The following is an 18,124-nucleotide window of genomic DNA, read 5'->3' on the forward strand; positions in this document are numbered from 1 at the left end:
GAACACTTATGTTTACTGATGAGTCGTTTCCCATCATTTTCCACCATCAGCCTTGCATGCATGACTCTGTGGGAGAGTCACCATCTGTGTGTAAAACAGCTATTTTTATCACAAGTCATGGACAGAATTCTTCTAGAAACATCCAGAGCTTTGGCGGCATGTATACTGTGTAAACCTACCAATCTGAGCGCAGCTTTAAACATATATATATATAGTTGTTTACCATTTAGTCAAGCATCTTGTAAAGTCTACACAGTGTGAGCTCATGATGCAGATGATAAACAATTTAATAACGTTGAGGCGAATTTGGCCAGAGGACAGGTCAGGAATTAACTGGGGCGAGATGATTCCACTCATTTCTTACATAAGGTCAGTATAATGCATTGAATAGCAGCACATTTATGGGGCAAGGAGGTATGGTTTTGAGTCATTAGGTAATAATAACCTGGGCTATATGGATGTGGCACAAAGGCAAGGTCAGCCTAAGTTTTAAAAGCAAGCAAATCCTGATGTTTAATTTTTAGCCATATGTTCAGAAAATCAGTGATACCAGAGCCAATAACTGCCTATAATCTACATGCAGAGAGTGGGCGCTAATCTGTTAATCTTTACGCACCAAGGTAGCATGATTCACAAAATCCTCCAGTTAGATTAGTATGCTCTGGTGTCAATTTCTGAATTTACAATGCTTTTCATTATGCTGTGTGCATTTCTCTGCATTTGAAGTTACGTAAAGTTGCCCTTTGAGGCAGAAGCCGTGCAATTTTCATCAATGTGTGCGTTGAATAAGCTCTCTTACTGTGTGAACATTCACCTCTTTGTATATCATCCAGCTGAGGCTCTTAGTCGCACAAGCAACTCAGCCATGCAGCTTCATTTCATGCGTACACAACTCCCCCCCTCCCTTTCACACACACACACACACACACACACACACACACACACATCCTTTCTCTCCTCTCTGCTGTCTTACACTCTCTCTTCTGCATCTAGACACACGTGCAAACGCATTTACTCTATGGATGACACACACACACACACACACACACACACATACACTCAGCCTGCCAGGCTTGGGAGCATCAAGGCCTAATCTAGGTCACAGCATAAACCCAGAGGTATCCCGTCTCCACAAACACACACGCATTTTTAAATTTGCAAGCAAAATCGCGTCTTGGATACAAAATCCATTTTGACTAATTTTTCCTCTGCTAACAGTGAAAAGCGTTTGATTCTCATTTTGACAACAGACACACTTCGCTTCCCAGGAAAAAGAAGACTATAAATAAAATTCAGTGAATTTCATCTTTCCCAAAAGTCCCCTCCCTGCCAAACAACCTCGTTGGTTATGTGACTCAGTCTAATGGCTCTTATGATTGTCACAAGGCCATCATTTCCATGATTAAGTGCACTTCCTTCAGCAGTTAATATCCATTTAAAAAACTCCCACTGAAGCCTAAATCTATTTTTTGGTGTGCAATCTGCTTCAATAAAGACATGTATGTTCCTGCATGCAGCTGCAGTATATTTGCATCCTTGCTACAGAAGCACCATAGGATCCCTTTGATATGACTTAGTCTGACAGCGTACCATCCAAGATGCGACCGTGTGTGTCACAGCACAGAAATAGAGGAGCTTATTTCTTTACATCAGTCTCCAGCCTGCTATAAATATTCCAAAGCTCTCTGTTCTCTCTCTCCCTCTCTTTCTTTTTTTTCCTGCTGCTTTCTCTGTTCCCCCCTCCTTCCTTCTCCCTTTCACCCCCCTCTCTCTGTTTGTCCATTTTTTTCCCTACACACTCTGCCTCCCACATCTCCTCTTTTCCCTCTGCTCCTGTTGTATATAATGTAGAGAAATGTGTCTCGTCTGTCTAGAAAGAGGCAGATTGGGTAAAGTGGGAGCAAAAACACTCATGTGCTGCGTAGAATTTCTGAGCCTATAAGATTTATTTCCCCCCCACATCTGACATTCCTGCAGGGCTATTTAGTAAGCTGGCAGTGATTTTATCATGTCACATATAGAAATCACCTCCTCCTTCCCTTCGTTACTTTCCTAGCCCACAGATTTCCTGCAAATCAAGTACAGCGTGACGGTTAATCACAGCCATTAATCCCATCTACGACTGCTCAGATGCGTGATTCAAAAACAGGAACATTTACAAGAAAAAGAGGCCAAGCTGATTTTGCCAGTTAGATGCTGCTGTGCCCAAAATGTGAGCGCACAGTGCCATGCTCCCTAACCTATCAGTGTGGGAAGTAAGCGTGCCACCTATGAAGTCAGCAGTCCCCAACCCCCACCCTGAACACATGTTCAACATCCTCTGGGCACAGGCTGAGCAGAGCACTGAGACACAGCTGAGAATTAGAGAGAGGGAGAGAGAGAGAGAGAGAGAGAGAGAGAGGGCAGTGAAGTGGAAATATGGGTGAGCATCAGAGAAAGACAGAAATAGAGCGATAAAGCAGTGAATTAGGCGGAGGCAGAGAGAGGAGGAGGAGAAATGCGAGGAGAGTCTGTCACTGAGGCGGCGATGCTTCGTGCAGACTAGGTTGTTTTCTCATAGCAGAAAGCTCTCGTCGTGTGTGGATGTGAGAACCCCATGGATTTCCCCCCCGTCTGAGTCTCAGTGGGATTCATTGTATCCGGATGCAAAACAACTGCAGACGGAGGATGCGACCGTGGCTGGATGCTAGCATCCATGTGGGCCTGTGACGTCTGCACTCCCCTCTGTGGCTACCTTCTTCATCATAAGGATGGCTCCAGCAGCACTGACCCAGATTGTGGAGTCCTGGCTCTTCGCCGTGCACCGCCCCTCCGGTGGTCTTTGAATGTGATGCGCACGAGGAATGCTCTACACCTCGGCGGAGACCGCTCAACCTGCCACCTCTGCTGACATCTGTCTCCGTGGATACACGCAGCCACTGCCAGGGTAAGGATGCCGTGCTCTGACATGCACGCTCAAATGTCAGGCTGGTGGGTTTTGTATGTGCACGTGCCTGTGTGTTGCATGAATACATTACAAATCACTACGACCGCGCACATCCAATTTCTATTTTCTCACACCCGTGCCTGGTCCCTCTTGGACACAGAAATTGGGGGTGGGCAGGGGGGATCTATGGAGTTCCTTTTAGAGGCTTCAAACAGTACCATAGCGTGGCTGTGATGATGAACTGATGCCATATTGTGTGCATGCACTATGCAGAATAGCTCCATGTATAATGCATGACCTAGGAGATATCATGGTGAGCAACAAGTAACTGCGCTTCCCCCAAAGTACTGACGAAAGTAGGTTAGGATAGGACAGGCTGAGAAGACCTGAATAAAACATTTATTAAAGTCTTTTTGGTTTCTGAAAGCATTTGGCTTCATTCTGCTTGAACGGAAAATGGACACAAGGAAAATGTGTTCCTACACACTGGGGAAGATAAAGCAATAGGATTCAGCTGGATCCCATCTGAGCCTGTCTGATAAAGACACATCCGACCCAGTCACTTCCTCCTCAGTCTGGTCAGTACAGTTCAGTTCAGGTCATTTTAGTTCATTTCATTTGTATTTAATCCAGCAACCGTAAAAAGACAATAACACAGATCAGGACATCTCCAACCACAAGATAGTAGTGGCTGTTTCTTAACCAGAGGTCAGACATTTTGACTAGAGGTTAGACAGAGGGCAATAGGTGAGCAAAGAGCATCTCATTCAGTAAATACAGTGTATTTATGACAATATATGAGCGTAGGATGCTGGCTTTAGTCCTGTCATTGCGATGCCATAGTTTGCATATTTTTCGTTGGATGCTGATATAGTAGCTTGAGAAGGCCAGTTTTGTAAAGATTGTAAATCTGCTGTAAGCTTGTTTTATATGTATTTCTCATCATGTTACCAGTATCAGGTTTCACACGTAGGGTTATGCTGGAAATTAACTAGTTAGTACGACGTGTTGTCCGACCGCATTGGCTATCAGAAGTGTTCATCGTTGTTCCAAACTGCCACATTAGGTGGAGTGAAAAGCCAGCCGCCATAGAGAGGGGAAGACAAGACACCGTATGGGGATAATGGCGCACATTTTCAGACGGAAATTCATAGTGTTGCACTCAGTTATTCATGTGCCAAGTGACAGAAATAGTTGTGTTAAGACTGAAAAAAAGAGCTAGTGAGAGGAGTTCAAACCTCAGGCAACTTTTTCAGCTCTGCACAGCTGGCCAATCACCCTGTGAATTGGGTGTCAATGTCGGCTTCAGTAAGTTGCAGAAACCCGTTGGGAGCGTGTGACCATCCCAAAAGGACCAATTGCTTGGCCCCCAAAAGTTCTGCTTGCAGCATTGTCAAGAGGCTATGGTTGCTTGCACCCGCCACATGTGAAGTTGATGGGATGACAGTCTACAGACAGAGATTCCTTGCTTTTTTAATATCAGCTCTGCCCACAGCATTTGACCTAACTTTGTGAGTCAGCCATAGCAAAAAAGTTTGGAAAATCAGAAATCCCAAAAAGTAGCTTCTTCCAGGTTGGTCCAGAAATGATCTGTGCCAAATTTGGTGACAATTGCTTAAAATCAGTTGGAGGATTAGCGAAAAAAACTAATTTTAACACAATTCAAAATGAAGGACAATCTATTTGGATGCAAATGGGGATATAGATTCATCTGGAAACACAAAATCCTTTTGTTTCTGAGATTTACAGTTACAGATTTACACCATATGACCAAACACTGCACATCCTTGGTCCAAAGCAATACACACGGCAAGTGTGAAGTCGAATGAGCAGTGGTCGAGATATGCAAAGGATATATCCACAAACCCACAGACCGACTGTGGTTCCTTGCTTTATAGTTTGATGGTCGGACACAGCCCACTCTAACTCAGAAAGGTGTGGGGGGGGAGCATACTGGCAGCTTTATACATTCACAAATACGTTGGTGAGTGAGCTTACAATTTTAGAATTTTGAGACTTAAATCTTGTCATGTATTTAAAAAAACTAAGAAAATTAAAAGGTTTCTTCAGTTTGTCCTTTTTAATCCATTTATTCAATGCACTTTAACATTTTACTGATTCACCTCCACAGCTTTGCTGTTCTGCTATAAATGCATTTAACACTCGAGTTAGATACTCAAAGCTCACATCTGATGACATGTATCTGCATGTCAAGTGACTGAAAACTCTGGTCCAAGTTGGCATCAGATACCAACTTCAGTAATCTGTGCATGTTTGCCTTCTTAATGATGATACAATCAATGCCACATATGTCTTATTGTAGCCTTTTAAATGCCAACAGCAACTTGACTCTAAATGTGGTCCAGATTTGTTCATTGTGTGGGTCCAAAATGTTCCCTCTCTAGTCATGTCATGTCAAACATAGCTCCACTTAAGAATGATGTTTCACAGCATCTCTGTTTCACAGCATCTCACAGCAGCGGTCTACATTTCATCTCACAAATCTGTTGTTAATCATTTTCATGGGGATTGATTTACAGTTTGTTTGCTTGCTTGTGTAAGCGTGGTGCTATTGACAGTAGTACAAGCAGTAGTCACGACTTAACCGAATGGTTATCAGACCCCTCATGGTGCTGTAGCTCAACAGAAATCTCCAGCATGAAGAGTTAACAGGAGAAGTGGCTCAACAGAGAGCTGAGAAAACGCTGTGATTCACAGTGAACAAAGAAAAGTGAACAACTAGGCCCTGTCCCTCATGGCAAAAAAAATGCCAAACAGAATCTAATCTGTCACATCATTGTAATTGCTCCACTGACATGACAGTCAGTTTGAAAAATAAGGGTTTGTTAATTCTCATAATCCTGCCTCACTGCGGGAGCTATAACCTCACTTACCTTCTCAACATATGATGACACTTACGAGTCGATTGCCTTATTCAAGGGGACATCTGAAAAGTATTATCGTAACAACAGGGCTGATCTGACCTTGATGTGGAAAATTCCTTTAAACAGGAGTGGATGTAGAGTAGCTCAGGGCAAGGGGATAACCATTGTCTGTTGCTGCATCTATTCCATGTTTGGCGCATTGAAGCAGATAGTCTAATGCATTCGATTGGGCGGCTGGATGATGGCATTGTGCAGTGGCATAAAAGGGGTCGGCTGTAGCCTAAAGGTTAAAGAAAGGCTTGGACAGGGAGGGCTATTGCTGGAGTCTCCACAGTGGTCAGGAAAACATGGGTAAATAGTGGTCAATGCGCTGTTTAAAAAGCCATTGTAGAGAAGTCCTTAACCAGCAGTAATCAATAGTTTTCAAATTAACATTGGAATCAGCTTTAATGGCTAAGTATGTGAACACATACCAGTTATTTTACTTGTTTTCATTGCTCTCAGTGTACTTACACAGAAATAGACATAAAAGCAAAGAAAAAGGCCAAGAAATCTATATGAAGCAATTCAATTGCTATCCATACAAAAAGTGCAAATAAGTAAATACTAAATGGATATACATGGACTGGATGGTTATTTACACTAAGCACCTTTATAGATGTTTAGTATAAAGAGTTTGCAGGATGTATACTGACAGTGTATGTTGTCTACATGTTAAAAAGGTATGCATTTTAATTGTAAAAATATATAGTCTATATTGGGATCATGTGGATGTTTAAGGTGATTTAAGTCTTGATCAGAGTAATGATGAAACAAACGTAGAAATAAAAATACCTTTATAATATCAAAATGGTCAAAAGCTCATTGTTTTTTATTTAAAGTGTGCAGATTTACGGTCTGGTCTGGGCTCCTCATATCAACCTCCCTTAGTGTTCCTACAAACAGAGCTCACTGTGCGCTACCTGCCAAACACCAAATGGCAGACAAATTTTGGAACTAGCTAGTGAAGAAGGTTGAGCATCTTTAAAGATAAACACTAAGATATTTTTCTTAGAGATACTCTATACAATATTCAGATCATTAACATCAAACCAGCACTATTTTTATTGTAAAGATAGGCCTTAGTGAAGTGGAGTAATGTCTACCTGAGCAGAGAATGAGCCGGGCCGGCAGCGTGTGCTTCTAGTGCCTGTTAGTGTACATGATTGTGCTCCACTAGTTCGCTCACAGCCACCGCTCTGCACTACTTTCGTACGGCAGTTACAGCTGATCCCGAACAACAGTGTCCCTGTGGAAGCGAAGCACCAACCCTCTGGTTCCCCCTCATGTAAACAATACTAGCTGTTAGCACTGTTGGCTGTTTGCACTGTTTACGCTAGTAGCACTGTTAGCTGCGAGTCGCCAGCTCAATTGTCGCCATGTTGAGAGCCGTGTGGAGGCAATAGATATGCTCCGAATGTCGTAATGAGCACCATTACAAGTTCATTGCTTTTATGCTTACATTTTTCTGGTGGCTAGAAACACTGTTCCTCTCCTAGTTTTTCCTCCGTGTCTGCTTGATATGTAAACAGTCGATTGTTTCCTAGCACATAAGCTACAGTACATCAACCACTTGGTGATATGTGTTGACTGTGTATTTACTTGTTTTGATGTTTTTCTGCTCCCAAGTGGCCCAAAACTGCCAAACAGAACTGATAACATCAATGTTTGTTTGGCTCTTATTTTCTAGCACATAATGTATTTGGTTGCATGTGTTGAAACACTAAAACAGCTCATTTGGTATTGTTCATGTTAGCTCACTGTCACACTGTCATGTGTTTACTGTAACGCTCGAGGAAAACGAGCTACACAGACAGTAGCCTGACATGTGCACTGTTCATCCAGCTAACGCTGATACATATTATATTCATATGGAGTTGAATTTCTGGCTAGCTGTTAAATGTAAGTCCAGAATTCTCTCTCCTTTCTGCTCAATTTTTGTTTAAGCTCTCCTACTCGTAGAAAAATATCTGTCTCTTTAGCTGCTAAATGCTACACTATATTTACCAGCTCGTCTCTAACTTGGTGCTGATAAAGTGTACATGGGCTTATACTGTAGGAGCTTTGTTGGCTGTAAATTGTATATCTGTGGACTATAAAACCCAAGCAGTGAGCTAAAAAGTTGAGTAGATCTGCAGTTTTGGATGATAATTATGTGTGTTTTGCCACTCTGATGGACTCCTCTCTGGTGATGTGGTTCTTGTATTGATGGTTAGTAGAAACATGTTTGATTAGTGCAAGTTTAGATTCAAATGACTGTTTTAGTAGCGTAGCCAATACAATAAGAGGACAATTCTGTATAAAATATGAACTGTTGTTATTTTGTGGCATTAAAAAAGAAGCATAAAACATAATCTACTCATAAATCAAATTTAAAACTTTTAATATTAGAATTGACCGGTTTAAGTCTAATGACAGTGTTCAGCAGGGTGGAGCTGAGAAAGAGCTGAATCATTCCCTGAATAAATAAACGTTCAAATTAAAGAAACAAATCTGTAATAAATAGCTCTTCATCAAAGATCGAACTTGACTGTTCCGTAAAGACTTGCTGCAGAACCAGATGAGAGACTGGGGACGACAGAATGGTAACAGCATTACAGTGAGTTAGAACCTTTCCAACATCAAGGATGCATAAAAAAATAGCCTTGTGCTAAAAATATCTCATACAAGGACTATTTGTGGAATGAAAGGGAAGAGGGACGCATACAATTTCCATGTTTACGAGATAATTTAAAACCCTCTTCAATACTGCATTGAATTAAATGAATATGTTAATGACATAATGAATTCATTTATTATATACTTATTTTGTTTATATTTGACATTTCAGTATTTCTCCATCAGATACAGGCGACAGGAGTAGTGGGGGTTTTATTTTTGAAAAGCACTGTGACTTGGTCAAATCTATCAACTCACTGGTTGCTCATGATATTAGTAATTTCAGCTAAAGCATTATTTTTGAATTCATATTATTTGTTCTTTTTGGTTATTACCCTCTGCAAACTCTGTGTTAGCAAATCTGTCAGTTAAACATTTGGAGTACTTTTAGACATTGACAGAAGTTATTGCAGGCATTGTAGTTTATGTGTGTGTTTTAATGCTGCACACACTTATTGTAATATTGAACATGTCCTTTCAGCCATGCTAACGGCATGACTCAAGGGATGGCCATGATCCAGAATATTGCCAGGACATTTTATAAAGACATTCATGGTCCTCAGAGGATGAAGCCTTCTGACTTTTGTGATTCCTGACTTTTCCTCTAGTGCTACGATAAGCTTGACATTTGTAAAGGACATATCTTGACAATTGAAGGATGGATTTTCTTGACATTTGCTCCAGATATTCAGGCCCTTAGAGGAAAAATTCTGATGATTTTTGTGATGCCCTGATGATCACAATTATTCAGTGAAATATCTCAACATCTGTGGAATGGCATCAAACTTTGTACATCTCAATAGTTCTCTGTCGATGAAGATTACTGACATTGGTGATCCCCTGACTTTTCCACTTGCGCCAAAGGAAGGTTGACTTTTTGGTTGTTACTGAAATATCTGGTACACACATTTATGTTCAGTTTAAAAAAAAAAAAAATCAGTTTGAAGTTACAAATAGGCATGAGGTCCTTGTAGGTTTATTCTTGGGGTTACGGCAGCAATTATGTTAATTAACCACTTTTTATGTAATGGTTTTGCTAGCTTATCCGAAAAGTGACGAGACGACCCGGTGCGAGCCGTCGACAATGCGCATCAGGCGCACTGACCCTCGCTGACGCAGCATTCACTGAATGCATAATAAATCAGACATACGCCTCACAGAGCTGCTAGCGTGGCAGTTCTTAGTCTTGCTTTTAAATTCCATACATAAATACAGTGGGGACCACAATAAAAAAAAAAACTTGACTTGTTTTTAACCAAGTGCTACAATTTAAATTTTCTGTCATTGACGATGACATTTTTTACAGTGAGACATTTTGACAGGTCAAATTACAAAGTAAATCTCTATCCTTCTGTATATGAGAGGTAGGAGTGCATAGGGAAGTACATAAACTGAACAGCACAGAAAGACATAAATTCAACAAAGGAAACAACATGCTCTACATTCTCTGGTTGCACTGATGGGAAGCTGTGAAAGTGAGTTGTAAAACGTAACAAATGTAATGTTATGTTGTTTATTCTCCTGGTGTACTCAGTATCAGTTGTCTGTGTGAAAATCCTGAGCTTGATGTTTAAAAGTGTAAAAGTACAGTTCCTTGTGAAAGCTACATTTCCTACTCATTTCCCAGTGTGAGTTGTACGGTACACTCGCAAGACTGGCTCGCCAGTATATCAGCAGGATGTGATTTGGGGGAGAAGTATGTATTCATTAGATACCCTGGGGGCAAAATCTCAGCGAGGTCCTGTCCTAATTCATTCCAACATCAATGCCAGAGGCTGAGCTGCTGCCTTGATTACACCAATTTACCCCCCCACCCACCCAAAAGGAAGACGTGTAATTACACTATTTACACTGGAGTGCTTTCCTCTCTGAAAGGTAAAAGTAAACACACTCTAGCTTGGTTTTTTCTCTGCTAGTCGTTGTGATTGAAAAGTACAATAAATGTCTAACTGTTTGTCTCTGTGACACTGATGTAGAGAAACACTAACGGCTCTCAGGATGTTTCAGGGCTGTAACAAAGGCTCTAATGTGGACTGAATAATGTGATCTAATGGACGGGTAGTGATCAGTGTAACTGTCACAATCAGATTACAGATAGAACAGCAAAATGTTTTAAAGATGACTCCGATCAGTTTGTTTAGACTGTAGACAACGATGCAAAATAGCTATAAAGCTACAAGCTAAATTGAGTTTACAGGTAACCTGAAGTATTATCATTTTTTAAGCTGGTAATATTGCTGTTTTAGTCAGGATATTTATTATTGCCTTCGCCAAGGAGGTTATGTATTCAGTTTGATTTGTTTGTTTGTCAGCAGGATCAGGATATAACTCCTGGCCTGATTTTCACAACAGAAAGGGCTTGCATGGGCCATGGAGGAACCCGTTTCTTTAGTTTGTTTGCGCTCAGCAAGTGCCCTTCTAGTTTATCCTGTAACTGATTGTATGTTCTTCCTCTCTTTTTGACTAAATATTTCAGAATGTCTAAATATAGAAGAACCTGTCTTCAAAGGTGTAACAGAGTGCCTGAGAGAGCTCAAGGTACAACCACTTACAAGAACAAATACACAAGCCAACTATAAGGCGCGCTAACCTACGCCATGGCCAATCCGCTCCAAAATGTAATGGATTCGTCCTTGGCCTACGCTACACCCTTCCCCCAAGTTTCATAAAAATCGGGCAAGCTAGACTTCACTGCTTGTATCACATGTAGTAAAAAACGCTGAAAATATATTAAAAAGGCAAAACAGCATTTTGAGAAGATGGATATCTATCTCACTTCCTGTGTTAGCCTAGCTTAGCATAAAGACTGGAGGCAGGGGGGGTAAAATAGACCTACCTGCACCTAAAAAGCTCAAGAACATGTTGCCACATGTATCGGTTTCTGTTAAGGTACAACAGTAACAAACTTTGCAACTTCACTTTGTCAAGTCTCCAGGAAGTTGTGCACGATAACTGCATCCAGCTGCTGTTCATTGAGAAATAGTTACAGTTCCCCCCTAAAATCACAAATTGTTTTACACTGCTGTGGGTGTATTGGTTAAACAAATTAGATACAACATTTACAGATGCTTAGCTTCGCTTTATTTTATAATTTTCCTATAATGTATCAAATAAATATGAAAGGGGTCCCTGATAGTGATGAACCTTCATAAAATGATCACCAGAATTTGCAGCTCCTACAGTTTTGCAGAGCTTTACAATGAGTTTCCGGTCATTGTCTATCTATCAGAGACACAACTTAAAACTAAAAACTCACTGACTAACATTCTGAATATGGGATTCAAATTGTATTGGATATACTGGCCATAGCGTTAGCCTTCTAGTAGTAGTGCTCTTTAAAGGTAGACATTTTCACACGTCACAGTAAAGCACAGGCATGCTTTACAGGGGAAGAGAATAAAATGAATGCTGGCTGAGCTCCACTGAGCTGCTTCAGTTTCAGGGTCTTGGTATTGTTCATGCTGACTCATTGTCACACAGTCATGATTTACTGGGACGCTTAAACAGAAAAATATTGTTTTGTTTCCCCAGGAAACTTCTGATGATACTTTTTACCAGCCGGGATTACAACACAGGCATTATTTTCACCTTCTGAGTCTGTGCGTGTCATCGTGGCAAAATTTGGTCCTGGAAACACCTTGAGTACTTTGCCAGGTGTTTATATGTCTGTCTCTCTGTGGACAGATTCTCTCACGGACAATAGCGTCGCAACTGTGCAGGATGCAGTCACAAAACATTACAAGTGTTGTGAGCAAAATGAAGGCTGACCTCAAAGATGGGTGTGGTCCGAGCAAGGATGTTAGGAAATGGGGAAGGGGCCATTGGTGCTCCTACTTAACACTCCTGGTCTATTTCGGTGTCGCGGCTGGTGTGATCCCATCAAAGATGGTCTCTAGCTATATTTGCTTGTGGTTTCTGTGTTTGCAGCGTGTCTCTTAATGCTGCGTATGCATTGTCAAAATTGGTGAATCTGTTTCTCAGTTTTCTTGTGTTTTAATTGTTATTTTTTTGTGTGTTATCAGTGGCAAAGATGTTTTCTTCATTTGCTTTTCTTTTGTCAACTTGCTTGCGCTTGCAGCTTCATCATCTATATTGAGATGCTGAAAGTAGCCTGTACTTCATTTTTGAGGTAGGCCTATCCATTTTGCGCTACTTTGGGCTTCTACTCAACTTCATCCAGGGAAATATTGCATTTCTTGCTACACTACATTCATTTTACAACTAACATGCATTGTTACACATTAATATACTTTATGTATGCACATTATTGTATAATATTTATAGACTGTCGTCTTCTTATGTGAATACTCTTATCTATTATCTGATTCACTGCCAAAATCCTTTATTTTTTTATATCTCCAAGTCTTTATCCAGTTGACATGAATGAATGAATGAAACCTACCACTGTGGGAAACTAAACGGACCTTTGTTGGTAATTGTTAAATTAGTACACTGGTGAGATCTTGTCCAAAGAACAGCGTGTCACTGTCTATTAATAGAGGATGAAGTCTAAGAATGGACACCCTCAGTGGCACATCATGCTGTGCGTTTACAGTAGCCTGTTGTAGTTATTTTACTTATAGTGTGAATGTCTTGACATTCTCATACATCCCCAGTGACACCATGGGTATAATTGAAGGGTTTCATTTCTTAATGACGTATCTGCTATTTGAGAAATGAGACACCCACTCTTTAATGAATAACTGTACAAAATGAGCAATTACTTGATTTTATTACAAATAATTTTCTAACCGAGAATAATACGTCTTTGAGGAAAAACTTTTGTAAGTAGACATTTTCTTTGTTATTAAATGTGTACATTCTGACTTTGGATTTGTTTGAGAAATTGGAAACAGTGGATCAATTTTGTTTAACAGGTGTGAGGAGTGAGGTACTTTTTCTTCCAAAATAGATGTGTGATTTGTGAAGAGTGTCACATGACTCATTTAAATGGCGCCGTGTGACTCAGCTAAATAAACCAACACCTCTGACTTGAGGTGTAATCTGGCTGGCAGGCAGGCAGGTGTGTCTTCTCCTGTTTCCTCTGTTACAGTGTGGCTGTAAGGAGAACAGACATACATACGAGGAGGCAGGCGATAAATTCAGACGGTGAAAGACTAGTGAGGAAAATGAATGAAGAACTCCATCTACTGGCCAACTATTGGGACAACATATACTTGAAAAGTTATGGCTTGAGCATTACATAAATAACGTAAAAACAAAATCTCTCCAAAACCGTTGCATTATATAAAACCAATACCTTAAATCAGAATTTACTATATATACTCTTGTGACATTAGAGTTCCACGCACAAAACCAACAGTAATCCAATTCTCATGCTACAGAAACCAACAAACCAACCAACACATTATTTATTAACTTGCATGCTATTCTCTTCTCGCAGGTTGTTTGAAATGAGAGAATTATTTATTTAGGGGAATATGAAATATGTAATAGGACAAATATTAAAGAATATATTTATAACTTGTGGAGTGGTTGTGACAAGGAATATATTTGTGATTATTATTGTGGATGAAACGTTTGGAACTTTGTTTTGATTTTGTATAGACTAAACCTAGACATGTAAGGATTGCATGTTGTAAAAAGGGTAGAATAAGCTTAAGCTTCAGCCTATATCTGTTTGATCAATATGTTTTGGTTTTCCCTTTAATATAATGCCTTATTGTTATTTATTTATACATGCATTGTTTTGGGAAAACTGTTCACAGGGACTGAAATAAATCCCTGCTATTACTACTCCTACTACTACTACCATTACTACTACTACTACTACTACTACTACTACTACCACTACCACTACTACCACTACTACTACTACTACTACTACTACTACCACCATTACTACTACTACTACTACTACTACTACTACCATTACTACTACTACTACTACTACTACTACTACCATTACTACTACTACTACTACTACTACTACCATTACTACTACTACCACTACCACTACCACTACCACTACCACTACTACTACTACTACTACTACTACCACTACCACTACTACTACTACTACTACTACTACTACTACTATACTTTTTGGCAATTTTATTAGGAGACTGTGTTGTCGACTGGAACAAGATGACTTCTCAGAACAAGATGGAAAAAGCATTAGGGAACTTGATTAACAGTGTGGTGTAACAGCTTCAGTCATATGGACCTGTTTTACAGACAGGTGTAATGTATAACTTAAATGATGGCTCCTTTCCATTAAGTGTCCCAGTAAGCAAAGACGGTCAAATGTGCACTGAGCTTGGAACTTAAAATATAAATCATTATCATTAGTAATTTCACCTGTGCTTTTCCTGCTATGACGATGCAAAATTAAGTAAAATGCCTTTTCATCTGCTTGTAACCTATATTTACAACAAAACAGCAGCAACGTGCAATTTCCGTTTAAAAAAAAAAAAAGGCTTCAACTACTTTGTGAGAAAATACGGTGAACTATTTGACTGCATCGAAACCTCTCTTTGTTAGGTCCTCAGGATTCAAAGCAGGAGAGGACAACAGGTGGATGAACATTGGAATGATGTATGTTGAAACTGTGCAGTGATCCTGCAGTAATCTGCAAACATCACTAGAGGGCAGTGCCGATTCAGGGTTCACATGTGTGTCCGGTCCCTCAAATTTAGCTTTTTCTTTTTTACATGAATTTCTTTGCTTGAAAAGTTTTGTCCTTCCCTTTGCATGAAAAGAATGAAAATACTCAAATTATTTGTAATCCTAAATGTAGACCGGCTATTCCTCACTGTGTTTACATGCTCTTCTGGGTTGAAGGACTGACAAAATCAGATTCTCATTCTCAAAAAGAAAGAAACAAATATATAAAGTGGACTGATTATTTTTCCTTAGCATTCATTCAGCATTCTGGTCACAATAGTAGCAGCAATACTAGTAATCAGTTGTATAGACCTTTTACAAAGCAACCATTCTGATGTGTGTGTATCATCAACAGCACATAATTAATAACATTAATGGTGACTATTTTTTACATTTTGTTTTATTATTTCCAGGACAGGACTATGGCATTGTGCATGTTGCTCACTTGTATGGCTTCCTAGGACACGAAAGAACTGAGCCATTGTTAACGTTAGATGCACCTGTGCTTTTCCTGTTATAACGTGACAACATGTCTGCTCTGACATACGTGAATAGTGCTGGTGATAGCAGTTACAGTAGTACTAGATGTAGATGTATAATCAATCTGACACAAGATTGAAATCAAACACATTATATTTCATCATTATAGTGTGAATTGAGATTGTCCTTGCTTTAAATCTAGTACAATAAAGTACAGTAAATAGTTCTTTTGTTCCTGTACTGAAGCCCTGCATGGTGGAGTTACTGATTCCCTGAGTCTCAAACCTGTGGCTAAAGACTTGCGCCACAGCTGACTGATTATTTCTGAAATAGACCGGGAACCATTGTCGTTTTGATGGGCAATTCTGCTGGCCTCTTCATATCCCTCCACAGAGTGACACTAAATGGAAATTCCCATTAAGTTGATGCAAAGCAAGGATTTTACAAGCACAGAGTAATTCATTGAGATACAGTGAAAACTCCCTACTATAACGATGCAGGTTTATCAGGGTCATTGTGTGCAGCTGATTGACACAAATATAGTTTGCTCAATTCACATTTACGCTCAGCAAAAGAACGAGAACAGACCACTGAAACATGAATATTCTTTTATGTCACAACTGTTTTTCAGCTGAGTAATATTCAGACAGGTAAACGCCCAGAGGACAAGCCATAAGGCAATATCGTAATTATAATATGAACAACACCCAAACTTTTGCTACTGTTAGCAGTATTTAAATATATATATATACAGGTATTTGGTTCCAAAATGACAGTGTACCCTAAGGCCCTGTTTAAATGAAGTTCGTTTAAAAGAGTAGAGAGAAGGGAGTTTGCCTAACCTGTCAGTTGTGGGGAAAACACGTATGTCGACACTAATTCAAAACTACAGTGTGTGAGGTGGAGAGAGGACATGCTCTGCACCGGTCCTGCTCTTTTCCAAACTTTTTAAAAAAAAATAGAGGGAAAGGGAAATGAACAGATGTATTGTCTATATCTTTGAAATTGTCAGTGGGATTATGATATGCAAGATTAACAACAAATGTACTGTGTTTACTCCTCTCCCCTGCAGCTACGCCACCAAGACTGATCCATAATAATAATCCCCAGCTGGAGAACAAACAACATCTGGGCGTGGAGAGAAGGGAGAGGGCTAAGTCTCAGCAGGGTGGGCGGCAGATGGTGTCACTGCAGCAGCACTTCTCCAGGTAGCACCTTCCCCACACCAACAACCAGACACTGAAACACAGCGGCGTTCTCTACTAGAGCCTGAAATACTGATGGCAATATTTGAGATCTTAAAGGGGAGTACTATGTGAAAGTTATCTAAAGCCTCTTGGGGCTCTATAGGGAGTTGTACAAAGTTTGATACATTTGGTTGGGGCAGAAGACTACAGGGTTGTGCAGTTTGAAAGATTTTAATTTGCATTAAATAACAATGATTTCAATAACATTTCCATTTAAATGATTGCCCTTCTTGGTAATTGCAAATGATAGAACATACAAATAGTCTCCATATCCTGTCGTAGGATGCAAGATGTTTCAGAACTAAACTGAGAACTTTCCATTTAATTTCAGATGTATACAATTTCAATAACTACTAATGATTTAATTTACTGTCAGTAAAGAGTTACTATGACCGAACAAAGAAAGAAAAGATGAGCGATGACTTCAAACAATGAAACTTCAAAAACAAGAGCAAATTTGACATTCAGAAGAATGCAAACAGTCCAAAAAGCAAAGCGAACGTCAGCGAGGAATAAACACAGTTACCATCAGCGTTGCCTTGTCAAGGTGGAGAGCATTGACAGGAAAAAAGGGACTGATGGAGGCGTGGCCCAGGTGTCAAATGCCAACTGACTGCCATCAGACAGGCGACACTGTTTGGATCCCTGAGAAGTGAGATTTGAAAACCCACCTCTATATATAAGATGTTTTCATAGTTCATTGCTTATTTAATGAAAATGTTGAAATATTGTTGCCCTCAATCTCCTGTGCAAGACACTACAGCTTGCCAGCTATGCCGACTTTTTTTTCTGTGAGGAACAACGTATTAAAAAGTTTCCTCTGTTTCACAGTAGCTTATATCTCGGTAGATTAGAAGCCAGTGGCCACAACTCAATGACAAACCGTCAAAGTCAGCAACAAACATAATGCACAGCACACATCCATCAAAGGCCGAACACCAAATGTGATGAACTGCTGGGCTTCAGTGGCGACATCCAGCATTTTCATTAACTTGAGAGCCCACTTCATGCAGAGAATTGTCTTTGAAAGAAAAGATATGCTCAGTTTTATTGGAGTAGCCGACAATAAAACCTGATATGAAGTGTCAACCTACTGCAGTGAGAGGCTACCACTGTGTCCCCACTTATTGATCTCCCCTCCCAGCAAGCCATAAAGAGAAATAATAACCGAGCATTATGGCCAGCCAACTGTCAGGCTGCTGATGGCCCATCATGATCCAAGTTCGATGCCATCTGCATATGCTCAGTGAGGTGTGAGATGA

The 18,124-nt window shown here is 40.1% G+C and overlaps 1 protein-coding gene across 2 annotated transcripts in view; it reads left to right on the top strand.

Annotated features, from left to right (window-relative positions):
- The first annotated feature begins 2,395 nt into the window (after positions 1-2,395).
- The window catches only part of LOC137868337 (nck-associated protein 5-like), a 58,964-nt gene continuing 43,235 nt past the window's right edge, over positions 2,396-18,124 (top strand). For both annotated transcript variants that reach the window (XM_068705067.1, XM_068705070.1), the window contains exons 1-2: positions 2,396-2,926; positions 16,688-16,823. In XM_068705067.1, the coding sequence (XP_068561168.1) occupies positions 16,795-16,823 (29 nt within the window). In that variant the 5' untranslated portion in view covers positions 2,396-2,926; positions 16,688-16,794. The remainder of the gene's footprint in view (positions 2,927-16,687; positions 16,824-18,124) is intronic.

Source organism: Cebidichthys violaceus, unplaced genomic scaffold (assembly GCF_023349555.1).
Source record: "Cebidichthys violaceus isolate CVI_PGR_0920_01 unplaced genomic scaffold, fCebVio1.0.p SCAF_11, whole genome shotgun sequence".
NCBI classification, from domain to species: Eukaryota; Metazoa; Chordata; class Actinopteri; order Perciformes; family Stichaeidae; genus Cebidichthys; species Cebidichthys violaceus.